This window comes from Crinia signifera, chromosome 8, assembly GCF_055691185.1.
Source record: "Crinia signifera chromosome 8, ASM5569118v1, whole genome shotgun sequence".
Taxonomy (NCBI): domain Eukaryota; kingdom Metazoa; phylum Chordata; class Amphibia; order Anura; family Myobatrachidae; genus Crinia; species Crinia signifera.
Genome location: NC_139224.1, coordinates 96,857,749 through 96,879,607, shown reverse-complemented (window position 1 = coordinate 96,879,607; position 21,859 = coordinate 96,857,749). Strand labels below are relative to the sequence as shown.

At 47.3% G+C, this 21,859-nt stretch overlaps 1 protein-coding gene across 1 annotated transcript in view; it reads right to left on the bottom strand.

The window, feature by feature from the left end:
* LOC146026279 (coagulation factor XIII B chain-like) overlaps positions 1-21,859 on the bottom strand; it is a 269,367-nt gene that overhangs the window by 49,930 nt on the left and 197,578 nt on the right. Inside the window, exon 10 of the mRNA XM_083156812.1 lies at positions 17,947-18,120. Coding sequence (XP_083012938.1) covers positions 17,947-18,120 — 174 coding nt within the window. The remainder of the gene's footprint in view (positions 1-17,946; positions 18,121-21,859) is intronic.

The window sequence follows — 21,859 nt, the reverse complement described above, 5'->3', positions numbered from 1 at the left end:
GTTGAGACTTTAATCACAAAAGTCACATATTCATTACTTCTTGAATATATAATGACCCGCTCCCCCTAATACTTCCCCCATGTCTGAGATGTTCCAATGAGACGGGCAAGGAGGAAGGAAAAAGGAAGGAGATCGCACAGGAGAGAGATATTGCTACATGCAAATTCTCAGCTAACTGCTGGTACGCGCATTCATATATTCCTAGAAGGATTGTTGTAGCACCGATTGTTTTAGAACACTAGAGGCGCAGAAGCCATACCACCTTTTTATGTACCTTTTGGTCCTGTGGAAATCAGGACTTATTGATGACTTCTGGCGACACAGTCTAAATTCTGGAGTGTTCTTTTAGTTATTATTTTGATGTAATAGAATTATTGCAGTCACTATTTTTCACTTCCAAAATCACATACCAGATTAAATACTGGGACACACTAAGAGAGTATAAGCGCTATCAGTGCACCATACACTATATATATATTTATATATATATATATATTTCAGTACATTTTTTTTTTTTAACACATCTCATACATGCTGCTGCTGCTGCGGCTTGCGGGGGGGGGGGTGGGAGGGGGGAAGCGCTGCGTGCGCTGAGGCTGCCTACTGCTGCTGCTGCCGGGGGAGCTGGGGGAGCTGCCGGGTGAGTGCCAGGTGGGTGGGAGGGGGGTGCTGCTCATCGGTGGTGATCGGTGCTGTACTTAACAGCACCGATCACCACCGATCCCTGTGTTACCGAGCGGCTTAGCCGCCGGTAACACAGGAAACGCTGTGAATGGCTGTTCAGATTTGAACAGCCAATCACAGCGATCGCCGACCGGGGGGGGCATCCCTGCCCCCCCTGGGCGGCGAGGGGGGATGTCTGCTGTCAGGGACAGCAGACATCTCCAAACTGTCACCGCGTCTATAGACGCGGTGACAGTTTAAATCCATGACGTACATTTATGCCATGTGTCGGGAAGTACTTCCCGACCATGACGTAAATGTACGTCAAATGTCGGGAAGGGGTTAAGGATATTCCCAAATAGAGGGATGATTTTGGAAGTTTAATTTATTTATTTATATATATATATATATATATATATATATATATATATATATATGTAAGAAAATTTAGTTAGTTATGTAACCCAACATTAATTGATCACCCGGAAGTAGGGAAGCCAATCCCGGGGCATTTTTTCAATCCCGGAATTCGGGATTGAAAAATGCCCAATCCCGGGATTCCCGGGATCCCGAGATTGGCTTCCCTAATATAAAAAACATGCCTCGGCCACCCCGCATATGAACTTACTGCGTGGTGCGGCCGGGAGCCGGGTGGGTGGGCGAGCAGAGGAGATGGAGCCGGGTGGGAGGACGAGCTGTGTTGATGATGGGGAGCGGGCTGGTCTGCTGCTGGGCGGGTGGATGCCGGCGGTCTGGTCTGTGGCTGGGTGGGTGTTCGTGCCCGGGGTCAGTCACAGCTCACAGACAACATGGAGAAATCCTATGAGAAAACCTCTGATGTCGGCACGCTGCGCAGAGCCGCGCTGCCCGGGACGGGAGAAGCCGGGCAGCTGCTGAGCACCCGCTCAGACGCTGCCCGGCATTAGACTGCGCATGCGCAATCTAATCCCGAAATCCCGGGATTGGAAACTCCAATCCCGGGATTGAAATCCCGGCGTTTTGGGGGCCAAATCCCGGGATCCCGCCGATCCCGATCCCGGGATTGGCCACCCTACCCGGAAGTGATCCACATCCAGTGAATATATACCTTAGACTTACCCCTTCCTGCATCACTGCTTGACAATGGACCCAGACAGGATCCAAAACATGTTGCAGATGCAGGAGGGATTCTGATTGTTTGATTGTTTATTTTTTTTTGGAGACCTAGGGTGACATTTTATGGGATGAGAGTTTTTCCCACGTCAGTTTTTCGCCCATTATCGCACTTTTTTCAAATCGCATTTTTGCCTTGGATTCGCATATTTAATGAGGTGCGTGTTCCGGCAAGAAAAGTGCGATTGAGTGCGATAATGGGCGAATTTTCGACATGAAAATGTGCGATTTTTAGGCATGAAAATGTGCAAATTTGAGCTTATGTGCGATTTTGGGTTTGTATTAAAAAAATAAAAAAATAAAAAAAAAATTGCGTGGGGTCCCCCCTCCTGAGCATAACCAGCCCCGGGCTCATTGAGCCGGACCTGGTTCCAAAAATACGGGGGACAAAAAGTGTAGGGGTCCCCCGTATTTCTGAAACCAGCCCCGGACTCTTGGACCGGTCCTGGTTCCAAAAATATGGGGGACAAAAAAAATTGCAAGATTGCTGTGCATGAGGGATGGATGACTGCGAGGGAGAAAGGGATCGCTGAGAGATGAGGGAGGGATTGCTGAGAGAGAGAGGAATCGCTGAGAGAGAGAGAGAGAGAGAGAGTGGGATTGCTGAGAGAGAGGGAGAGAGGGATCACTCGCTGAGAGAGAGGGATCACTGATAGAGAGAGAGATCGCTGAGAGAGAGGCATCGCTGAGATAGAGAGAGAGATCGCTGAGAGAGAGGCATCGCTGAGAGAGAGGGATCACTGATAGAGAGAGAGATCGCTGAGAGAGAGGCATCGCTGAGTGAGAGAGGGGGATTGCTGCAAGAGAGAGAGGGATTGCTCGAGAGAGAGAGAAAGAGAGAGAGGGATCGCTGAGAGTCGGTGATAGTGCGGGCTGACCAGGGCCGGCGCCACCACTAGGCAGCTCTAGGCATTTGCCTAGGGCGCCGGCACCTGGAGGGTGGCAGTTCGCCCTCACCCCCAGCATTTAGCGAACGGTACCTGTGAAAAAACGTGCGTCCCCGGCGTCCCTGCTGAGTGCTGGTGCGTGCAGGGGTGTCCATGCCGCCGGGGGAACCTGCGGCGCTGTTATTGTGTGTAAGCTGGCCGCGGCCGGCAGGTCCCTACAGTGAATAGAAAATAACTAGCGCGGGAAGCGCTAGTTTTTTCAAGAAAAAAAAAAAACTCATTTTTTACCACAGAACCATGCACAGATCTCAATGATCTGTGCAGGGTTCTGGCCAACTCGCATATCAGAACCTGGTCTGATTTTTTGGCGAATTTAAATTAAAATTAAATATGCGCATTGTATACTTTTCAATGGGAAAACATCTGGATGCGAGTTAAAATCGCACTTTGTAAAAGTGCGATTTCGCGGCAAAAATGTGCGATTTTTGCCGTTTTTCGCATCTCATTGAATATGCGAAAACGGGATTTCGGCCGGTTTTTGTGCAAATTTAGCCAAAAAACACAACTCTCATCCCATAGAATGTCACCCAAAATCATCATGTTGTGGATATTGAGGCTCGGGCAGTCATATAATCTGGAGATTTAGAACCTGCCAAAGCACAATCTGATGAGCCTCTTTTTCTCATCATTTTGGTAAAAGTCCCCACCTTATTTCTATTGGAATAGTCTTCTTTATATTTGATGTTGTTACCCCTTATTTTATGGGTAATTAGTTTTACATAAGTGTGGTTTATGGAAATAAAGTGTTTTGTGAACGTACTGCACTATCATATCTTTTCATGTTTTAACATATTGGGGACCCACCGAGGGTGACGATACCAATAGAAGGGAAGTATTGTTCATACATAAAGAAGAAAGATATGTCCTTTGTAAGGTGCACCTCAGAAAAATTATTAAAAATTTACCTTTATTGAATCTTTATTAAAAGGCTGTGAAAATACTAAAAACAAAATTCAACATACATGGGTGGGGTTACACACAATAAAAACTGTGGTGGCAGGCAGATATGGCTATTTTAGTGTAGTGTAGTGTAGTGTGCGCAGGTAGACAGCTATTTATTATTTTTCTTATACTGCATTTTGATTGTGTGTCCTATTAGTGTAAATGCTCCTGTAGCCCATTTAGAGGCTTGTACCCGCGTACAATTGTGTGCAAGCGCATACACTTGGAGTGTGATATCCTTTCGCACACTTCCAAGTGAGTGCATGTCCTCCCTGGTTTCTGATCCCCCACTGCATTGTTACAGAGGGACATCCAGGTACATGCAAGAGGGCCTGCACCAATTTACTATGCTAACAACAGGGCGCAATCCATCATCCATGTTTGAGATAACAATATTGATTTCTCACTTGCACTGTTGTTACAGCGGGTGTCAGGACATAAAGGAGTAATAAGAGGTCATTTGACCCACTCCTAAACGGCACCTAACATAAAGATCTGGCAGCAACTTTTGCAGAAGTCTTGCAGACCTGCGAACATTGCACAGACCTAAGGTAGCCTATACACGATACAACCTAACAAGGAGTTCAAAGAGGGTAGTGAACCCACTCCAGTACAGTACCCGATTGTGAGATCTGTTAGCAGCCGTTGCGGAGCAATTAAGACCCACAATTGTTGTACATATCCGAGTAGCCTACACATGGTACAATCACGGACACACATCTGATATCAATCTACACTAAAATAGCCATATCTGCCTGCCACCACAGTTTTTAATGTGTGTAACCCCACCAATGTATGTTGAGTTTTGTTTTTAGTATTTTCGCAGCCTTTTAATAAAGATTCAATAAAGATTAATTTTTAATAATTTTTCTGAGGTGCACCTTACAAAGGACATATCTTTCTTTCTTCTTTATGCATTGTCCTAATCCCGTGTCCAGAGGTAGCAGACCCCTGTTTCCAACATATTGTCTCATCAATTATTTGAGGGGTCCTAGACTTACAACAGACATCCTGTGCGATTGACCCAACCCACCCCCCTATCCAAGTATTGTTCATACCCTTTTATTCTTTCACATATATTATTTTTCCCCCTCACCACCCCTAACGTATAAACCTTTGAGCACAAATCTCTTATACACCCCTATCTTTGATTACAGAAGTACAGTACTCACTGCATATGTTGGGGCTGGAGTCCACTGTAAGATGAAGGTGCTGCTGGCAGGAGGAGAGGACAGATGAGACACTGCAGGGAAAAAAGTCACGATGCATGCTGTCCTGCGCCTACAGCAGTTTCCCCATGCAACTGCTGCCAAAATCCTGCTGGGTGTTTTTCACTGAATGTCCAACTTCCGAGTTCTGACTCCCAAGGTCCTCTGACAGAGAGGGCAAGGCCAGTGAGCTTAACCCAGCCAGTAGGCAGGATGGTCTGGCCCGAAAGGCATGGTAAACGTACCTGACAGAGGGTGGTTTAGACCGGCCCATCAGTAACTACAGAGCCAGATTAACAATGGGCCTGATGGACCTGTAGCTCCAACCCACTCTCCAATAGGCCCTTTTTGTAGCTGTGGGCCATGGCTTTTCAATGAGTCCAGCCCCACATCGCTAGACCCCCGGGAACCGGAGATACCGCCGGGCAAACCTGGAACGTTTTCCCCATAGGTTAAAATGGGACCCACTAATTCTGACCCCCACCCAGTTCCAACAGCTGCCAGTTCCCCCTCCGGCATCACAGAAGCTCGAGGTTGATCTCAGTCAAACCCAAATCAGGTCTATATAGGTTAATTGGTTCCAGGGATATTGTGGGTAAACCTATTTGTTAATTTCTGAAATGTAATTTCATGGCTGTTCATGTTCATTCAAAGCCCACTCAAAAGTTCTTCAATATGATACTGGTCTGATGTAAATGGTCAGTTGGTTCCGAAGACATAGCCAGTTGGTTAAAGGGGGGAGAGGGGGGTGGTTTTCTCTCCCCTTCACACCAGAAAATGCAGGGACTAGGCGGGTGTAAAAGGGGCAAGCCCAGGAATGTCCCTGCATGATCCTCGGACCATATTCCTGGGTAAGTCCCTGCATTTTCTGGTGTGAAAAGGTTATTATTTAAATAGCCGGGACCTGCAATGCTCTGAATACAGCCATCAGCCCCCTGCTCTCTGCCCAGCTGTCAAGTGCTGTCACTTCTGCCCGGCAGCGGCGGCTGGCCCCCAGTTACTAAGAGCATGTATTCTCCCTTGGCAATGAGCATGTAATCCCACATGGCAATGAGCATGGAACCCGGGCAATGAGCATGTAGGTAAGAAGCACTTATGTAGCATAATTTTTAATAGGCATTATGGTGTTTGGCATAATACATAATGGACATTATGGTGTGTGGCTTAACATGTAATGGACATTATGGTGTGTGGCTGAACATGTAATGGGCACTATGGTGTACATTTTTAATGTGCTCCTTTGGGGTGCAATGCCTCTGTTTATTAAGCATATTGTGAATTTTTGTTTGGTATAGTGTGTATTTTTGCTCAATCCATGTGGCATAATGTGTAAGAGGCAAGTACAGTATAAGGGGGTTACTATTGTATTGCATGATTTGTGTAAGGGGTATATGGTGTGGAAAATTTAGGTGACCACATAAAGGGAGTTGAAATGTTGTCTACCAAGTTTTGGCTTTCAGTATTTTTTTTTAGGACTGGAGTGCCGCCTCACCCCGCAAGTACTGTATCTTAGGACATCGGCATCCTGCTGTGCATCTTTGGAGGGCACCTGGCTATATAGGGTGCTGGGTGCCCTTCGGTATATCTGCAGTTTCTATTTTCCCTCTTTTCTGTGCCAGTCCCTTGCATATGCCAACATCTTTGCCATTTTCCACCCTATACTAAACTCGTTGCATTTTTCCTATGCCAGCTCAGTACCTTTTCCAGACATGTATAATTGTAATTATCGTTGAAAGTATTTACACAAAGAGCGACACTCCCATGAGCAGACCACCCAACCAGAACACTGGTCACCCCCCCCCCCACACACACACACACACATTATTAGGTGCTTGCCACAACCCCTATTATTGCGCATAATAGGCCCTCGATAATTTTCAGCTACAGGCCCATTTATACCTTAATCTGGCACTGGGTAACTGTCCCGGTGTCCCAGTGGGCCAATCCACCCCTGTTAGTAGCCAAAGGATATTGACAAATATGAACAGGACTATGACAAGATGTTTGTCTCCAGTCGTAAAGCACACAACCATCAGGACAGTAGCAGCTGCACAGGGTATGCAAGTAAGGTTTGCAAAAGAAGTAGTAATTGTGAAGGCAAAAAAGTTGGCCATTAGGAAATATAAGCAGATGCAGAATAATGAAGACAAAGATGTGTATCTTGTTAGACAGATGTGTATCTTGTTAGATAGAAGGGTAAGAATGTAATCAGATGTGCAAGAGCTCAGGCTGAGGAGAAAATTGCCCAATCAGTGGGTAAAGGAGGAAAACTTTTTTTGATATATAAGCGAAAGGAGAAAAACAAAAAGTGGAGTAATAAGACTAAAGACAGAGAGTGGAAGTCTTATTGAGGGAGGCAATGTAATAGCAGATCATATTAATAAATATTTCGGTACTTGTTTCCTAGCACGGCCACAATCGTGGGCATCGGGTGTCATTTTAGTGGTCTGCGACGCGACCGACGCGATGCCCCCGATTTTCCCATTGAAATGCATTGAAAAAAGTCAATATCGCATCGGTCGCGTCTTATGCGGCTAAAAAAGGCTTAAATGGTCCAGACGCGATGCCCCTGATTTACCCATAGGGAACAATGTTAAATGCCTCAATTTACCCGTGATGCCCCCGATTTCCCATAGGAATCAATGTTAAATGGCTCAATTTACCCAAATCATCATAGGGAACAATGGTAAATGGGCCAGGAAAAACAAAAAACACCCCTAAACCGTGAAATGTCCCCCCAAAAGTAGTTGACGCCACCCCACGATCAACACGAACCCGAAGCGTGGCGAGCGCAGCGAGCCCGCGAGGGGCGGCGGTACGCGTCCTCCGACCTTTTCATACCCCCACTATCCACGTCGGCGTGGAGTTGAGAATAGAATAGTGTGGTGAGCGCAGCGAGCCACCGCGCCCGAAGCGTGGCGAGCGCAGCGAGCCCCGCGAGGGGACGCAGCTACCTTCACAGGTAAACGCGTCCCTTCGCGGGCTTCACAGGTATCCGCGTCCGCTCGCCACGCTTCGGGCTCGGTGGCTCGCTGCGCTCGCCACACTATTCTATTCTCAACTCCACGCCGACGTGGATAGTGGGGGTATGAAAAGGTCGGAGGACGCGTACCGCCGCCCCTCGCGGGCTCGCTGCGCTCGCCACGCTTCGGGTTCGCGTTGATCGTGGGGTGGCGTCAACTACTTTTGGGGGGACATTTCACGGTTCAGTGGTGTTTTTTGGGTTTTCTGGCCCATTTACCATTGTTCCCTATGATGATTTGGGTAAATTGAGCCATTTAACATTGATTCCTAGGGGAAATCGGGGGCATCGCGGGTAAATTGAGGCATTTAACATTGTTCCCTATGGGGAAATCGCGGGTATCGCGTCGGTACCATCGCACCCGATTTTTTAGTGCATGCGATGGCAGCGATGCCCCCGATTTTTCCTCACGATTCCCACAATCATGATCGTTGTGGCCGTGCTAGGAAACAAGTACCAATATTTCTGCTCATTATTCACTGCTGAGAAGGGAAGGAGCCACAGTTAAGTTGCAAGTATATTTAGAAAAATTAAGGGGGGAAACAAGTACATTTACAGAAGAGAAAGTCCTAACAGAACTCTCAAAACTGAAAGTGGATAAATCAGTGGGGCCAAATGGGATACATCAAAAGTTCAAAAGAGCTTAAAGGGGAGCATGTAAAACCATTAACAGAATTATTCAACCAGTCACTAGCTACTGGAGTAATCCCAGAGGACTGGAAAATAGTGAATGTAGTCCCACTGCACAAAAGTGGAAGCAAGGTAGAGATAAGCAACTACCGAACAGTGAGCCTGTAGTAGGGAAACTGATGGAAACACTCTAAAAACAAAGATTTGTAGAATATCTCACTGCGGACAGCCCCAGGCTGGGCAGGTAAATTCTTGAAGGGGGACCCCTTCATTTGGGGGGTTCCCCACTTCACTAGGATCTCTGCCCAGGCGGACTGGTAAAGGGGGTAATGCTTTGGCCATGGAGACTTGTATAAAAAGTCTCCTCCCAGCTGTGGCATTACCCTGCTGGCTGGATGGGCCTGGTGCAGGTTCATGAAATAAGGGGGACCCCTCTTGTTTTGTCCCCTGTATTTTGGGAACCAGGACCGGCCCTTGGGCCTGCAGCTCATTTAAGAAAAAATACAGAAAACCCCTATTTCATTTGTTATCTGATTTTTTAAAACCAGCACCAGCTCTTTGAGCTTGGGGCTGGTTACGGCCATGCCCCCCCCCCCCCCCCCCGAGCCGTTTATTTAAATGATTTATTTATTTTTTCTATTTTTTTTTACACTGAAGCCTGCATGGATCTGACTGATCCATGCAGGCTTCTGCCAAATATGCTTGGAAAATGAAGTGTATTTTCCAGGCGTATTTTTTGCAGCAATTAGCATCCGTATCCTCCTAATTTGCGACCATATTTGACATACAGCCACTTAGTAAATTAGGAATCACCATTCAAATGAATGGTGATTCCTAGTCATATTTCTATGGCGTATACTGTACATTCATATTCGTAAATACGAATGTTCCATGAATACAAATAGGAATTGACGTATTTTCGGCCTAGTAAAGGCCAAAAATACGAATACACATAACATTTTCTTAAGAATACACCTATTTTAGGCGTATTTTCGTTAATAAATGCATCCCTAAGACTTGATATGCAATTACATTGGAGGGACAGTAGGTGGAGCTGTTATATATATGTTTATGTGTTTTTTAGAATCTGAAATCTATATGGTACTCCTGTGTGTGTGAAGTAGATGTAAAGGAGACATCAAGGAGAGAAGAAGCACACAGTAATGTCTGCTCATATACAGTTATCTTGTTCTGAATATCTGTTTACTTGTGCAGTTTCACGGCGGCAGTTACGTAGTTAGCGTAGCATCCATGTCAGAATCCGCTTAGTGTTCCTGTGGGCAGTATAGTCAGCATCCCTGTCAGAATCAGGGTAATGTTCCTGCGGCCGCAGCCTTTGGGCCACGCTAACAGCGTAGATTAAGCTGCCGCCGTGAAACTACACAAGTAGTCAGTCAGACGTCCCTGTTAGTATCAGTGTCGTGTTCCCGCCCGTTCGTGTGCAGCCGGAGCTAACATGGTTAGCGTAGTCAGTCTGCGCTAATTATATTATGGGCGGTATTCAATGAGCCCGATTCGCCATGTTTTTATGGCGAATTTGTGCTGTTTGGCAAATTTTTGACTAAAACAGTGAATCACCCTATTCAATGACCACATGGCGAATACATTTGAAGGTTTTTTTCGCCATGATTCACCGAGTAGCAATCGCTATCTTTTTATGGAGAAGTGGAATGTGAACTTTTAAAATAAAGCGTTTTGTTTTTTACATTTGGTGTAAAAAAATCAGGAATTTTATTCTGAGGAGGGGCATGCTATTTTTATTCATGTGCTGTAAGCACATGAATATATATTTAATTTAAAAAAATATATATATTTTTTATTTTTTACACAGCAGCCAGCAGGGGGCGCCGGAGCCGAGCCGCTCATTAGATATTCATATATTCACTGCACCCGATCGTAACGATCGGGTGTAGTGAATATACGCGGTCCCCTGCTGGCACCCCCGGGGGGGCAGCCTGTGCTGCCTGGCACCCGGGGAGCCCACCTCCCCCCCACATACGATCTGGGGCAGGCAGAGAGACTTCCATCTCTCTGCCTGCCACCGTCCTCAGGCTCCCTGCGGTGTTCGCCGCAGGAGCTCATATTCGCCGGTCAGGGGCAGCGAGCCCCTGACTCGTTGAATACCGGAGCCGGCGAGGCTCCGGAACGTGGCGAATGTGCAGCGAATCCTAAACAGGATTCGCTGCACCTCGCTGGTATTCACATTGAATACCGCCCTATGTGGGAACCATTGACCATTTTAACGCACCTGTCATGACAGGTGTGAATGTGTTCCTGAAACCCCCCCAGCATAAAGCGTGGCGAGCCCCGCGAGCAGAGCCATATTAAGCCTTCGGGGGGCCCGGAGCACTTTAGACAGGGGGCCCCCTTGCACTTGTCATTACTGACCGCAAACTGCATGGGAGAATATTACACTGTCAAAACACAGAGTAAAGGCAGTATAAACTTGGTCAATGGGTAACACATTCACACATACATACCACATGAAACGCCTGTGTTTGTCCCTCTGCACCTTACTCTGTAGGAGACCTCACAGTCCCAGTGCGGCCTGATTAAAAACCCTCTCATGACTAGGCTGCTGCTGCTGTTCTCCATGGACCTGAGAAGCATGTAATGAGCTCCAACAATCAGAGCTCAGCACAAATGTCTCAGCCTCTGCCCTCTGGTGCAAAGTGTCATGGGACTTAGTCAACTCCCAGTAATGCACTGCACACTTGTTCAATCAGTGTGCCTTGGCTCCCGATGCTCAGCACCATTAATCATTGTCACATTGGCAGATAGTTGAAGCTGTAGCAGTACCCCACTCCCATGCATAAAACCTTTAGCTAAAATATATATATATATATATATATATATATATATATATATTTTTAAATACATGCCAACCACAGGGGGCCCCTAGCTAGAGGGGGGCCCAGGGGTACTGACCCCTTGTGCCCCCATTATAATCCGACCCTGCCAGTGAGGGGATGCGTTACTCGTCCTCCCAACCTTTTCATACCCCCACTATCCACATCGGCGTGAAGTTGATTTCATAAAGTGTGGCTGGCGTGGATAGTGTGGGTTTCAAATGGAGGAATTTGCCAGTATGTAACATGGAGAACTGGCAAATGCTTCATTTATTGTGCATAAGATGCATTTGCGTCCACACCCCCTCTTTGTGCAGGAGATGTACACGCTACCAAACCCCTAACCCTGTTGGCAGGGTTGCTGTATCCTGCCGCAATAGTTACTGAGACACAGAAGACACTCTTGCGTCTCAGACAGATGGGGTGCCGGCGCTGTGTGAGAGGCGCTCACTATACTTGCCAGGGATGCCGGGAACAGAGATGCAGTTCCCAGCAACAGTATGGTAGTTACTTGTATTGTTTCACAGCGGCAGCCTAAGCTACACTGATAACTTAGCTAAGGCTGCCGCCATTGAACTACACAAGTAAGGCAGCCGTTGGGCTACACTAATAACGAACTTCAAACGTAGCGTAAGCTGCCGCCGTGAAACTACACAAGTACCAATATCTGTATTATAAATGGGAACAGTTTCAATATATAAACAAGTTATACCACAAAGAGCTTTCCGGCGTGTGTCTACTGCTTGAAGCAGAACTCCAGACGTGATCCTGACTGCGCGGTAATGCCAACATAAAGGAGGATATAAATTCTGCAGGAAACTCTGGGGGCGACAACAGCTTTGCTGGACCCAGGTAATGAGACGGGGCATGGCCAATAGGGGAGGTGTGGCCAGGCTCCCTCCTTACAAAATAATCATGTGTGACCACACCTGCTGGCAGGGGGATGCCTATGTTACATTTGGTGAGCAGGTGTAATTGCCTCCCCATCGCACATAGGACAGAGGCTGACTCCTGTCTCTCTCCCTACCCTAGTACACAGCAGTGTGTGCTGTGCTAGGGGAGAAATGCTGCTGCAGAAACAGCAAAGAAATGCTGCTGAAGAATCTCTCTCCATGCCTGCTCACAGTTTACAATGGGGAAGGGGGCTGCAGTGAGAACCGTGCCCCTCGAGGACCCCTCCAACAGCCCCAGGCCTGGTTAAAGAGTTTCCCGATCCCCTATCTTGGCACCACTGGTGGAAATACATTTTTTTATTATATTGATTTGGTCTATAAAGTAGATGGCAAAATTTAAGGAATATGAAGGAGGAAAGGGATAGTGAGTGCAGGAGGGCAGATAAGTGTCCTCATACATCTAGCCTCAATACAACATAATGCACGAGATGCCTGGTGTCAGGAAGAGGTATAACTGTGCTAAGTAATGAATCATAAAATGCAGCAATTAAAATCTTTAATATATTTATTGCAAAGTAAAATAAAATTAAGACAATTTTCCAATAATTATAAACAGGTAAAAACTTTATGGTAAACACAATTGTATTATGAATAAATTTGATAGTGACCCACTAGGTCCACCAGTATGGTGAATGTCCGTAATACTTCCTTATATAGCCATATCAGATAATAAGATGCATACCTCCTAATTAGAGGATTTAATTGATTGTCATAGCTGGATCTTATCGGACATTACTTGTAAAAATAGAGTGCGCGTGTAAACTCAATAATAAAACATACTAATAAACATAGAATACAATCTAAAATCCCCTTTAGGTGTAATACTGTATCTGTCCACTCTAATAGTGTATAAATATCTTTGTAAGCAGTGGCGGCTCGTACCTTATTGGGGGAGGGGGGCTGCCTCTGGCCGCAGCGGGGGTGCCGCGATTCAGGCACCCCCTCCCCCTGTCGCCGCTGTCCTCTACCGTCCACCCAGTCCCCCTGTCGCCCTGTCCTCTACCGTCCTGGTCCTGGCGCCTGTGTAGTGATGAGTGACAGGCGCCGGGACTGGCGCATGTGCAGTACACACATGTACCGCGCATGCAGCCAACTTCTATGGGCTGCCCATAATGCAACACCATGGGGGAAATTTAACATGGACCAAGTTTACAAGATATGTGAGTTCACACATTTTGTAAACTCAACCAATGTACTATGAAGCAGGCGCATGCAAACTCAGATGTTGCCTGCAATCTCGCAAGTCACACAAAGCAAACTCGCATCCAGATGTTTTCTATAGGAAAACCTCAAACTTGGCCACTGTAATAGGTTGCGAGTCTTAAACTTGCACCCAAAACCTGACCAATAACTCTAAATTTTACACTTAAAAGCAATCAACTCAGCACCCTTCTCCCAGGGGACCCAAGGAGCTCTGGGCTTCAGTCCTACCGTACCCTGAAGGAGGACCCCTTTATTGGGAAGTTCCCCACTCACCCAGGCTTTACTAGTTGGGTGGGGGGGTGGGGGGGTCTGTCAATGCTATGGGCTACAGGGTTATGGCTGTTGGGTTACCTTCCTTGCTAGTGGAGCCTGGTGCTAGTTTAGAAAAATATGGGGGGCCCCTACATCTTTTTATCCACATGTTTTTGGAACTAGGACTAAGAGCCTGGTGCTAGTTGTTGAAATATGCAGAGGTTCTTGACAAGCTAAAAGAGCCAGTGGTGCACATCATTTTAAAAACCTTTTTAACTATTTTGAACTATATTATAGATAGAAGATAGATAGAATAGATAGAATCAACTTTATTGGCCATGTGTGCTTGCGCACACTAGGAATTTTTTGCGGATTTACAGTGCATCATCAAGCAGGGATGGGGGGGGGGGGGGGGGTGAGAGGACATTGCATACATTACATTGAGGACATTACACATTACATGTAGGGGAACACATACCCGCCGAGCTGCGCAGCGCCTAGGCAGCCATCAGCGGCGCCACTGGTCTTTGCAGCAGTCGGTAGGTGACAATATGAGCAGGGACAGTACAATTTATCACACAGGGAACACATACCCGCCAAGCAGCACATCGCCTAGGCAGCCATCAGCGGCGCCACTGGTCGTTGCAGCAGTCGGTAGGTGACAATATAAGCACGGACAGAACAGTTTGTCACACAGGGAACACATGGAAAAACCTACCCACCGAGCAGCACAGCGCCTAGGCAGCCATCCGCGGCGCCACTGGTCGCTGCACCAGCCAGGCAGGTAACACAAGGGGGTTACATAGCTGAGATGCACAGTTCCTTGGCAGCCATTTGCGGCGCCATCTTCATGTAGGAGAAGCCAGCGTGGGGGATGGAGTGGTGTGGGGGAGTTGGGGGGGGGGGGGGGCAGAGAGAGTCACTGGGCCTGGGGAGAGACAGTGAGGCCTGGGGCTGGAGTTGGGCCCTCCCTGGACTGATCCCACCTCCTCCTTCATTGTAACATAGGGGGGTACCGCAGCATTGGGTGGGTGACGCCGCCCGGTGCCGATGGTGCCGATGGGGGGGGGGGGGGGCGAGCTGTGCGCCTGCGGCCGGGTCCTATGCCGCATTCTGGGCGCTGGGGGCTGAGCTGACACGTGCAGCCGTCCAGAGCCGGGCCGGGTCCCCCTCCTCCTCACCGCTTCCGTTTCCTCAGTGCGGGGGCCGTGGCGGTGTCCTTGTGGCCGACTGTGCGCCGGGGGCTGGGCTGCCGATGGTGCCGATGGGGGTGGGGGAGCGAGCTGTGCGCCTGCGGCCGGGTCTTGTGCCGCATTCTGGGCGCCGGAGGCTGAGCTGACACGTGCAGCCGTCCAGAGCCGGGCCGGGTCCCCCTCCTCCTCGCCGCTTCCGTCTCCTCAGTGCGGGGGCCGTGGCGGTGATCTTGTGGCCGACTGTGCGCCGGGGGCTGGGCTGACTCACGTCCCTTCCGTCTCATCTGCGTCTCTGCGGTGCGGGTGCTGTGCCGGTGCCCTCTCCCGGTCGGGGGGGATTCTTCTCTGCCCTCTCCCCATCATCCTCCCCCCGTCCACCGGGCGCCCTTTCTCCGGAGGCCGAGGATGGAAGCTCCGGTGGACAGGAGCTCGCATGCATGCGACCATCCCCGGCCCCCACCGGATGATGTCCGATGATTATACACAGAGGAATGCACGGATCTCACAGACCTGTGCATTCTTTGGTCCAACTCTCATGTTGTCATAAACCTCACGCTACAATGTGTGAGTTTTCATACTCGAAAAACACACAAACTCACACAATGTAATAGCCACAAACTTGTAAACTTGCAGGCTTTTACTTGCAAGCCAAGCTTTGGGACAAACTGATGCCCTTTAATGTGCTCAAAGATATTAGTTTGTAGCACACAAAGAACTTGGCTGCATGTTCTTGATTCAGATGAATGCACAAGATGGGAGTTGCATTTATCTTCACAGATATGTCCTATGCAGAATCTTTTATATATGGTTTACTTGTGTTCAATGCGCATGAATTGTGGATGGCAGCCTGCTATTTTCCCATAGGAGGGATACCGTCCTCCTTCAACTGTATACTGGTATAATGGAAAAGGGGATAGCTTGGCGCACATTCACAAATAAAATGTGAGTTGTTTAAACTTTAAAAACAACATTTATTTGAATAAAATACATACATATAGCACATGGACACTTTTAAAACACTGGGATAAAATATAGATTTTTGACCTCACCCTGGTTGTTGTTTGCGGTGGGCTCTCTCTTAAAGAAATAAGACCTGCGGCACCACCGCAGGAGGCTTGAGGGTAAGGATCCCAGGGGAATGCTTCTCCTTCCTCAGGATACAGCCTGAGGAAGGAGAAGCATTCTCCGAAACGCGTTGCTGAACTATCTGCCAGTGCACTCGCACTTTATTGGCACCTGGACACTTTAAGAAAGGACACACTTGCACTTTCCCCTGGGATCCTTACCCTCAAGCCTCCTGCGGTGGTGCCGCAGGTCTTATTTCTTTAAGAGAGAGCCCACCGCAAACAACAACCAGGGTGAGGTCAAAAATCTATATTTTATCCCAGTGTTTTAAAAGTGTCCATGTGCTATATGTATGTATTTTATTCAAATAAATGTTGTTTTTAAAGTTTAAACAACTCACATTTTATTTGTGAATGTGCGCCAAGCTATCCCCTTTTCCATTATACCACTATGCAGAATCTTTGCCTTTCTGCCCCCCTGGTGGGAAGTAAGATCCCCTGAGTTCACACTTCCTTGTAGCCACTGCCTTGTATGCCACTTTAGTATGTTAACTCTTATGAGTAGGGTCCTCCTTCCTCACGTACTCACCCTACCTCATTACCTCACCTGTGCTCCTGTCCTGTTCTTCCCTTCCTCTACTTCATCTTCAGTCTCCTCAACAATTTCCACACCTACTTCTGAACTGATGCTGATTTTAGTTCTACCAGCTATACCCCTATTTATACTGTATTTTTTCAACACACCCTGTACGTTACCTTGTAATTTGTTTTTTTTTGTTTGCTATGTACGGCGCTGCGGACACTTTGCGGCGCCTTATAAATAAACGTACTACTACTACTTGTAGTCAGCCACTATCACAGTATTGCCCCAGTTGGCCATTCATGCCTGATCCAGAAACTGGTAAAGTACATTTTGTAGCGATGCTATATTCCAGTAGTGCAGGCATGTCCAAACTATGGCCCTCCAGCTGTTGTGAAACTACAAGTCCCATCATGCCTTGCCACAGTTTTGCTATTAGGGAATGCTTAAACTATGGCAAGGCATGCTGGTATATGAAGTCTCACAACAGCTGGAGGGCAGTTTGGACATGCCTGCAGTAGTGCAACAATTATCAGGTTCTACTGATACTTCACAATTCACCTACATTCCTGCATTACATGTAAATATGTGCATCATTTAAGTGGTATCAGTATTGGTATGTGACTGAAATCAGGGCCATCTTATAGTATGGACTCAATAGGCAACTGCCCAAAGGCCCCAATTCTAGAGGCCTTTGAACTGGGGCAGAGTTGGTTGTGGGCATCTGCCTCCTGAGCTTCTTGGGAGGCAGTAGAGATTGCTGCCTTGTCACTCTGATTGTGAATCCCGCACAACACAAACAGAGCGACCAAACAGCATTCACTTCCTGCTTTCCAGCCTGCAGCCAGACAGTGATTGGTGGATGTCTGGAGCAGTGTAAGCATTTTCTACCTGCCTCCCAACTGCAGCTAAACATTTAATGGCTTTCAGCATGCTGATTGGTGGATGGCTGGAGTAATCATAGTGCTAAAAACCAATTACTGTATTTAAAAAGTGGGAGAGATGGCATGGGACCACAGGAGGGGTGTGTTATATTTTTTGTTTACATTTATTTTTTAGTGAATGGGTGTGGAGGAGCCCCAAATGCATTACTTTACCCAGGGGCCTAAAATACTGTTAAGACGGCCCTGGCTATAGTACGGAATACGGAAATTATAGGTCAAAGTCAGGGCAAAGGAAAAATGTAGAGGGAATGATAATGTATTATAATAAAATTTATGGAAGATTTAAAATCATTTTGGATTTATGGGTAAACATTATATTTCTTGGCATTACATACAATACTTACTAGTACACTTTGGTAAATTTTCCCATTGTCCTTCTGTGCATTCTGCTGAGCTGCTTCCAGACAGAGTAAAACCACCCATACACCGGTACAGGGCTCGGTCACCATGCCTGAAGACTCTGTCCTGCACTTTAAGTGATGCATTTGGAACATCTGGGGCTTTGTCGCATGGAATTCCTGAATAAACAAACAGGTTTTCAGACATCCAGGTACTGTATCATGATATCTTTGGAAACATGTTAGTACTGAGGTCTAAGGATAATTATTAATATGTGGTCATTATTATTTTACACCTGTTGATGTTTCCATATTTGGGGATCATGGAATGAAAGTATTGTAACATTTATGCGGCAAAGATTAATTTTGCTTGGGGGCGTTGCTTGACACAGCATGGTGTAGGCAGCTTGCTGCCAGAGCTCCTGCAATTATCCTGCTCTATCTCCGGTTTCCCTGGTGGTTTCTGGCTGAAAATTTCTGCAAGAGTGCAGTATCCCCCTCTGCTCACACAGTGTGAATTTGGGGGTCCACAGTACCAGGTGTCCAAACTTACCGGCTGGTGAAATCTGTGACTGGATCTTGAGGCGGACTCTGTTCTAGGTGTGGCTGCTGCTCCTGCTCACTCCTGCCTCCTGGGTGCACTCTAGGCTGCCTGGCCATTACATCTACGGCTCCATATTTCAGGTACCCCAGATATCCTGCACAGCCCAGCATTTCTGGCTGTTGTACCACACAGTATCTGCCTGCCTATAGCCTCTGTATTTTTAAGATCATAACTCCTGACTATTTATTTAACCTTTGAAGCACACTTCAGACAGCATTCCCCATTGTTTACCTTGGCTGGGAGTGGTGTGCTAGCCACCACTGTCCTGCCCCTGCTTTATGTCTGGAGTGTGGATCGGATGCAATATGCCGAGGATGTCGGACCCCTTGCACTTAATACTCAAGGCTATTTCTGGTTACACGCAGAGGACTCTTGCTGCACTTGAAAAAGTACATGTTGATCCTTCAAATCCTGCATATGTGATTCCTGTGCTGTCTCCAACACTGACCTGTCTGGATCCACCCTGCCGTACAGGGGGCTCCAAGTATACCTAGGTTGGGGGTAGGTTATACAGGGTGGGGGTTATGGGTGGGTTGTTTTGGCGATTATTTTCTTTTCTCTCTTGGTGGCTTATAATCTGTAGGACAGACTTGTCTTGACTACTGTAGCTCGTACTGGTACACAATTTTATACTACATACTGTATAGGAGAATGTTTTTTGCCTTTTACTATAAATAATATCTCAATATACATTCTGTACTGTTTTCATATAATTTTGGCGCACTCAGGTTTTTGAGTATTCAATATTGTGCTAAAGTAATTCTCTTTCTTCTGTTTTATGCTGTAAATGTTCTCCTTTCATAATTATGACCATATTGTACATGTCTTAATATTTGGTTATGTCCAATATGAATTCCAGTATGAATCTTCCTGCCATTTATGTTTTGTGTTTGGGGTTTTGTTGTTTGTAATGTAAAAACTCAATAAAAACTATTGAAATAAATAAAAAAAAAAAAGATTAATTTTGCTTAATATCAACTCTGATGAACTGTGTATTTATATACTGCATACTTCAAGCACTGTCATGGAAATTTTATCTTGTTATTTGAATCACATTTCCTCATTCACCATGTCTCAATAGGCAATGGGCACAACTGAGCAGCGCCAAGAGGTGTAACGTACGGACGTTTTACATTTTGTTTCACCTACATGCAGCAGGAGCCACTGCAGTCATTACATGTGGGGATAGAGTAGGTGTACTGGAGGAGTGGCACTTTAAGAAAACTTTACTGCTGCAGGCTCCTCCCTCCTCTATCCCCGCCCAGACCCCAGTCTTAGAAAAAGTGCCCGGAGGAGTAGGTTCTCTGGGCCTATTCTCCTCAGGGCGTTAGGTCTTTTTACTTTTTCTTTTGAAAATATTTTTATTTTTTGACTGCTGATCACAGGCAGACTCCTCCGCAGGGTCTGCCTGCTCCGTGGGACCTGGAGGGGTGCTGGTCGCCACTGCCCGCAGTGCAGCTTCCATGCACCCGGCCACCGGTGCCACCGCATCGGGGACCCGCCGCAGCTGCACGCGGCTCGCGTTACGGGTCCAAGGCCTGGTCACTGCTCCAGGAGACAAGGCAGCATCGCTGCAGGTAAGCGGCGCTGTGCGCCGAAATGTGGCCTGAGACGGGCGGGCGGGCGCACCCGTTCTCATATATACAGCAGCCAGTGTACTGACGGCCGCCATTTTGGCGTGCGTCAGCGGGGACAGTATCAGAGCGGAGGCTGTACACAGTGCTCCGCTCTAGTGTAACTACGCGCCGGAGGGAGAGGGAGGGCTTAGGTGATATCACCTAGTACCGCCCTTTCTCTTTCTCCTCTCTCTCTGCCGGCGCCATTGCTGTAGCACCGCAAGGCTGACTGAAGGACATTGTGTACCGCGCTCCAGCGCACGCACTGCAGTCCAGCGCCCCCCTTATCCACTACAGAGCAGGTCTGTAAATTACTGGGGGATTATTTTTGTGCACAGTTTACAGAGATTGTGCATAATCTCTGATACAAGGGCGGAAGGCTCCCCCTCCCTATCCTAGCTCAGCTCCGCTGTTTTAGGAATAGTATCTGTTGCTTACAGTCTGTGCAATCTTGTTTATTTGTGTCTGTGTGTGTGTGTGTGTGTGATTCTATAACTAATCTCATACACTGACACTATGGCAGGAAAAGCTGCCTCCAAAGCTGCCCTTAAGGTTTTTACATGTAAAACCTGTAAGGAGCAGTTCACCCAGCATATAAAGGGTGTTTCTTTGTGTGAATCTTGCTATAAGGCAGAGCACACACAGGAAGTGGAGCCTCAGACACAGACTTATCAGTCAGATTCTTCTGAGCCTTTACTACAAAATGTGTTGGCTGGATTGGCTGCAGAATTAGCTGCTTCCAGGAAGGACAGGGAGCGGTTTCATGCTCACCTCTCCATTATGGGTTCTACTGAACCAGCCTGGGTTAAGACCCTTATGCAGTCTATGGCCTCTGGGTCCAACCCAGTGGCTGGCCCTTCACGCCCTCCACAAAAACGTCCTAGATCTCCCATAGGTTCAATACAGGGAGCTGATATTGATACTGATGGGGATGAGGATGTAGATTTACTTCAGGTAGATGAACCTGAACACATTCAGGATGAGGCGCTACAGCGTAATGATCCTCAGGGGGTAGAGGGCCTGATTCAGGCTGTTCGCACCACACTTAATTTGGTGGAGGAGGATGCTCCTGTTCCTTTGTCCATATTTGGTCGGACACAAAAGCAGCAGGTTACTTTCCCTGATTTGGCTGAATTGGACAGACCTCTTATTAATGTATGGAAAACGCCAGACAGAAAATTCCAATTGTCTAGGCGCATGAAGCTACTTTACCCTTTTTCTCCTGAATCTAGGGAAAAATGGGAGACTCCGCCTCCAGCTGATGTCTCGCTGTCCAGGCTCTCCAAGCGAACCACGCTTCCAGTTCCGGCTGCTGTGGCTCTAAAGGAGGCTCCTGACCGTCGTCTTGAGACCACGGTAAAAGCTATTTATACCACGGCAGGGGTCTTACTCAGACCAGCCTTAGCTTCAGCCTGGGTCAGTAAGGCCATGGAGAAATGGGCTGAAGAGCTTGCTTTGGGTTTACAGAGCGGTAGGCCCCGTGAAGAACTGCTACAGCTGGCTCTGTATGTTAAGGATGCAGCTGTCTATACAGGAGAAGCTGCTTCAGATGTAGCTGAGTTAGGTGCAAAAATCTCAGCTTCAGCTGTATTGGCCAGACGTACTATCTGGTTAAGATCTTGGCAGGCGGAGGCCGACATTAAAAAGGCAGTAGAAGCTTTGCCTTATGCGGGAGATATGTTGTTTGGGCCTGAGCTTG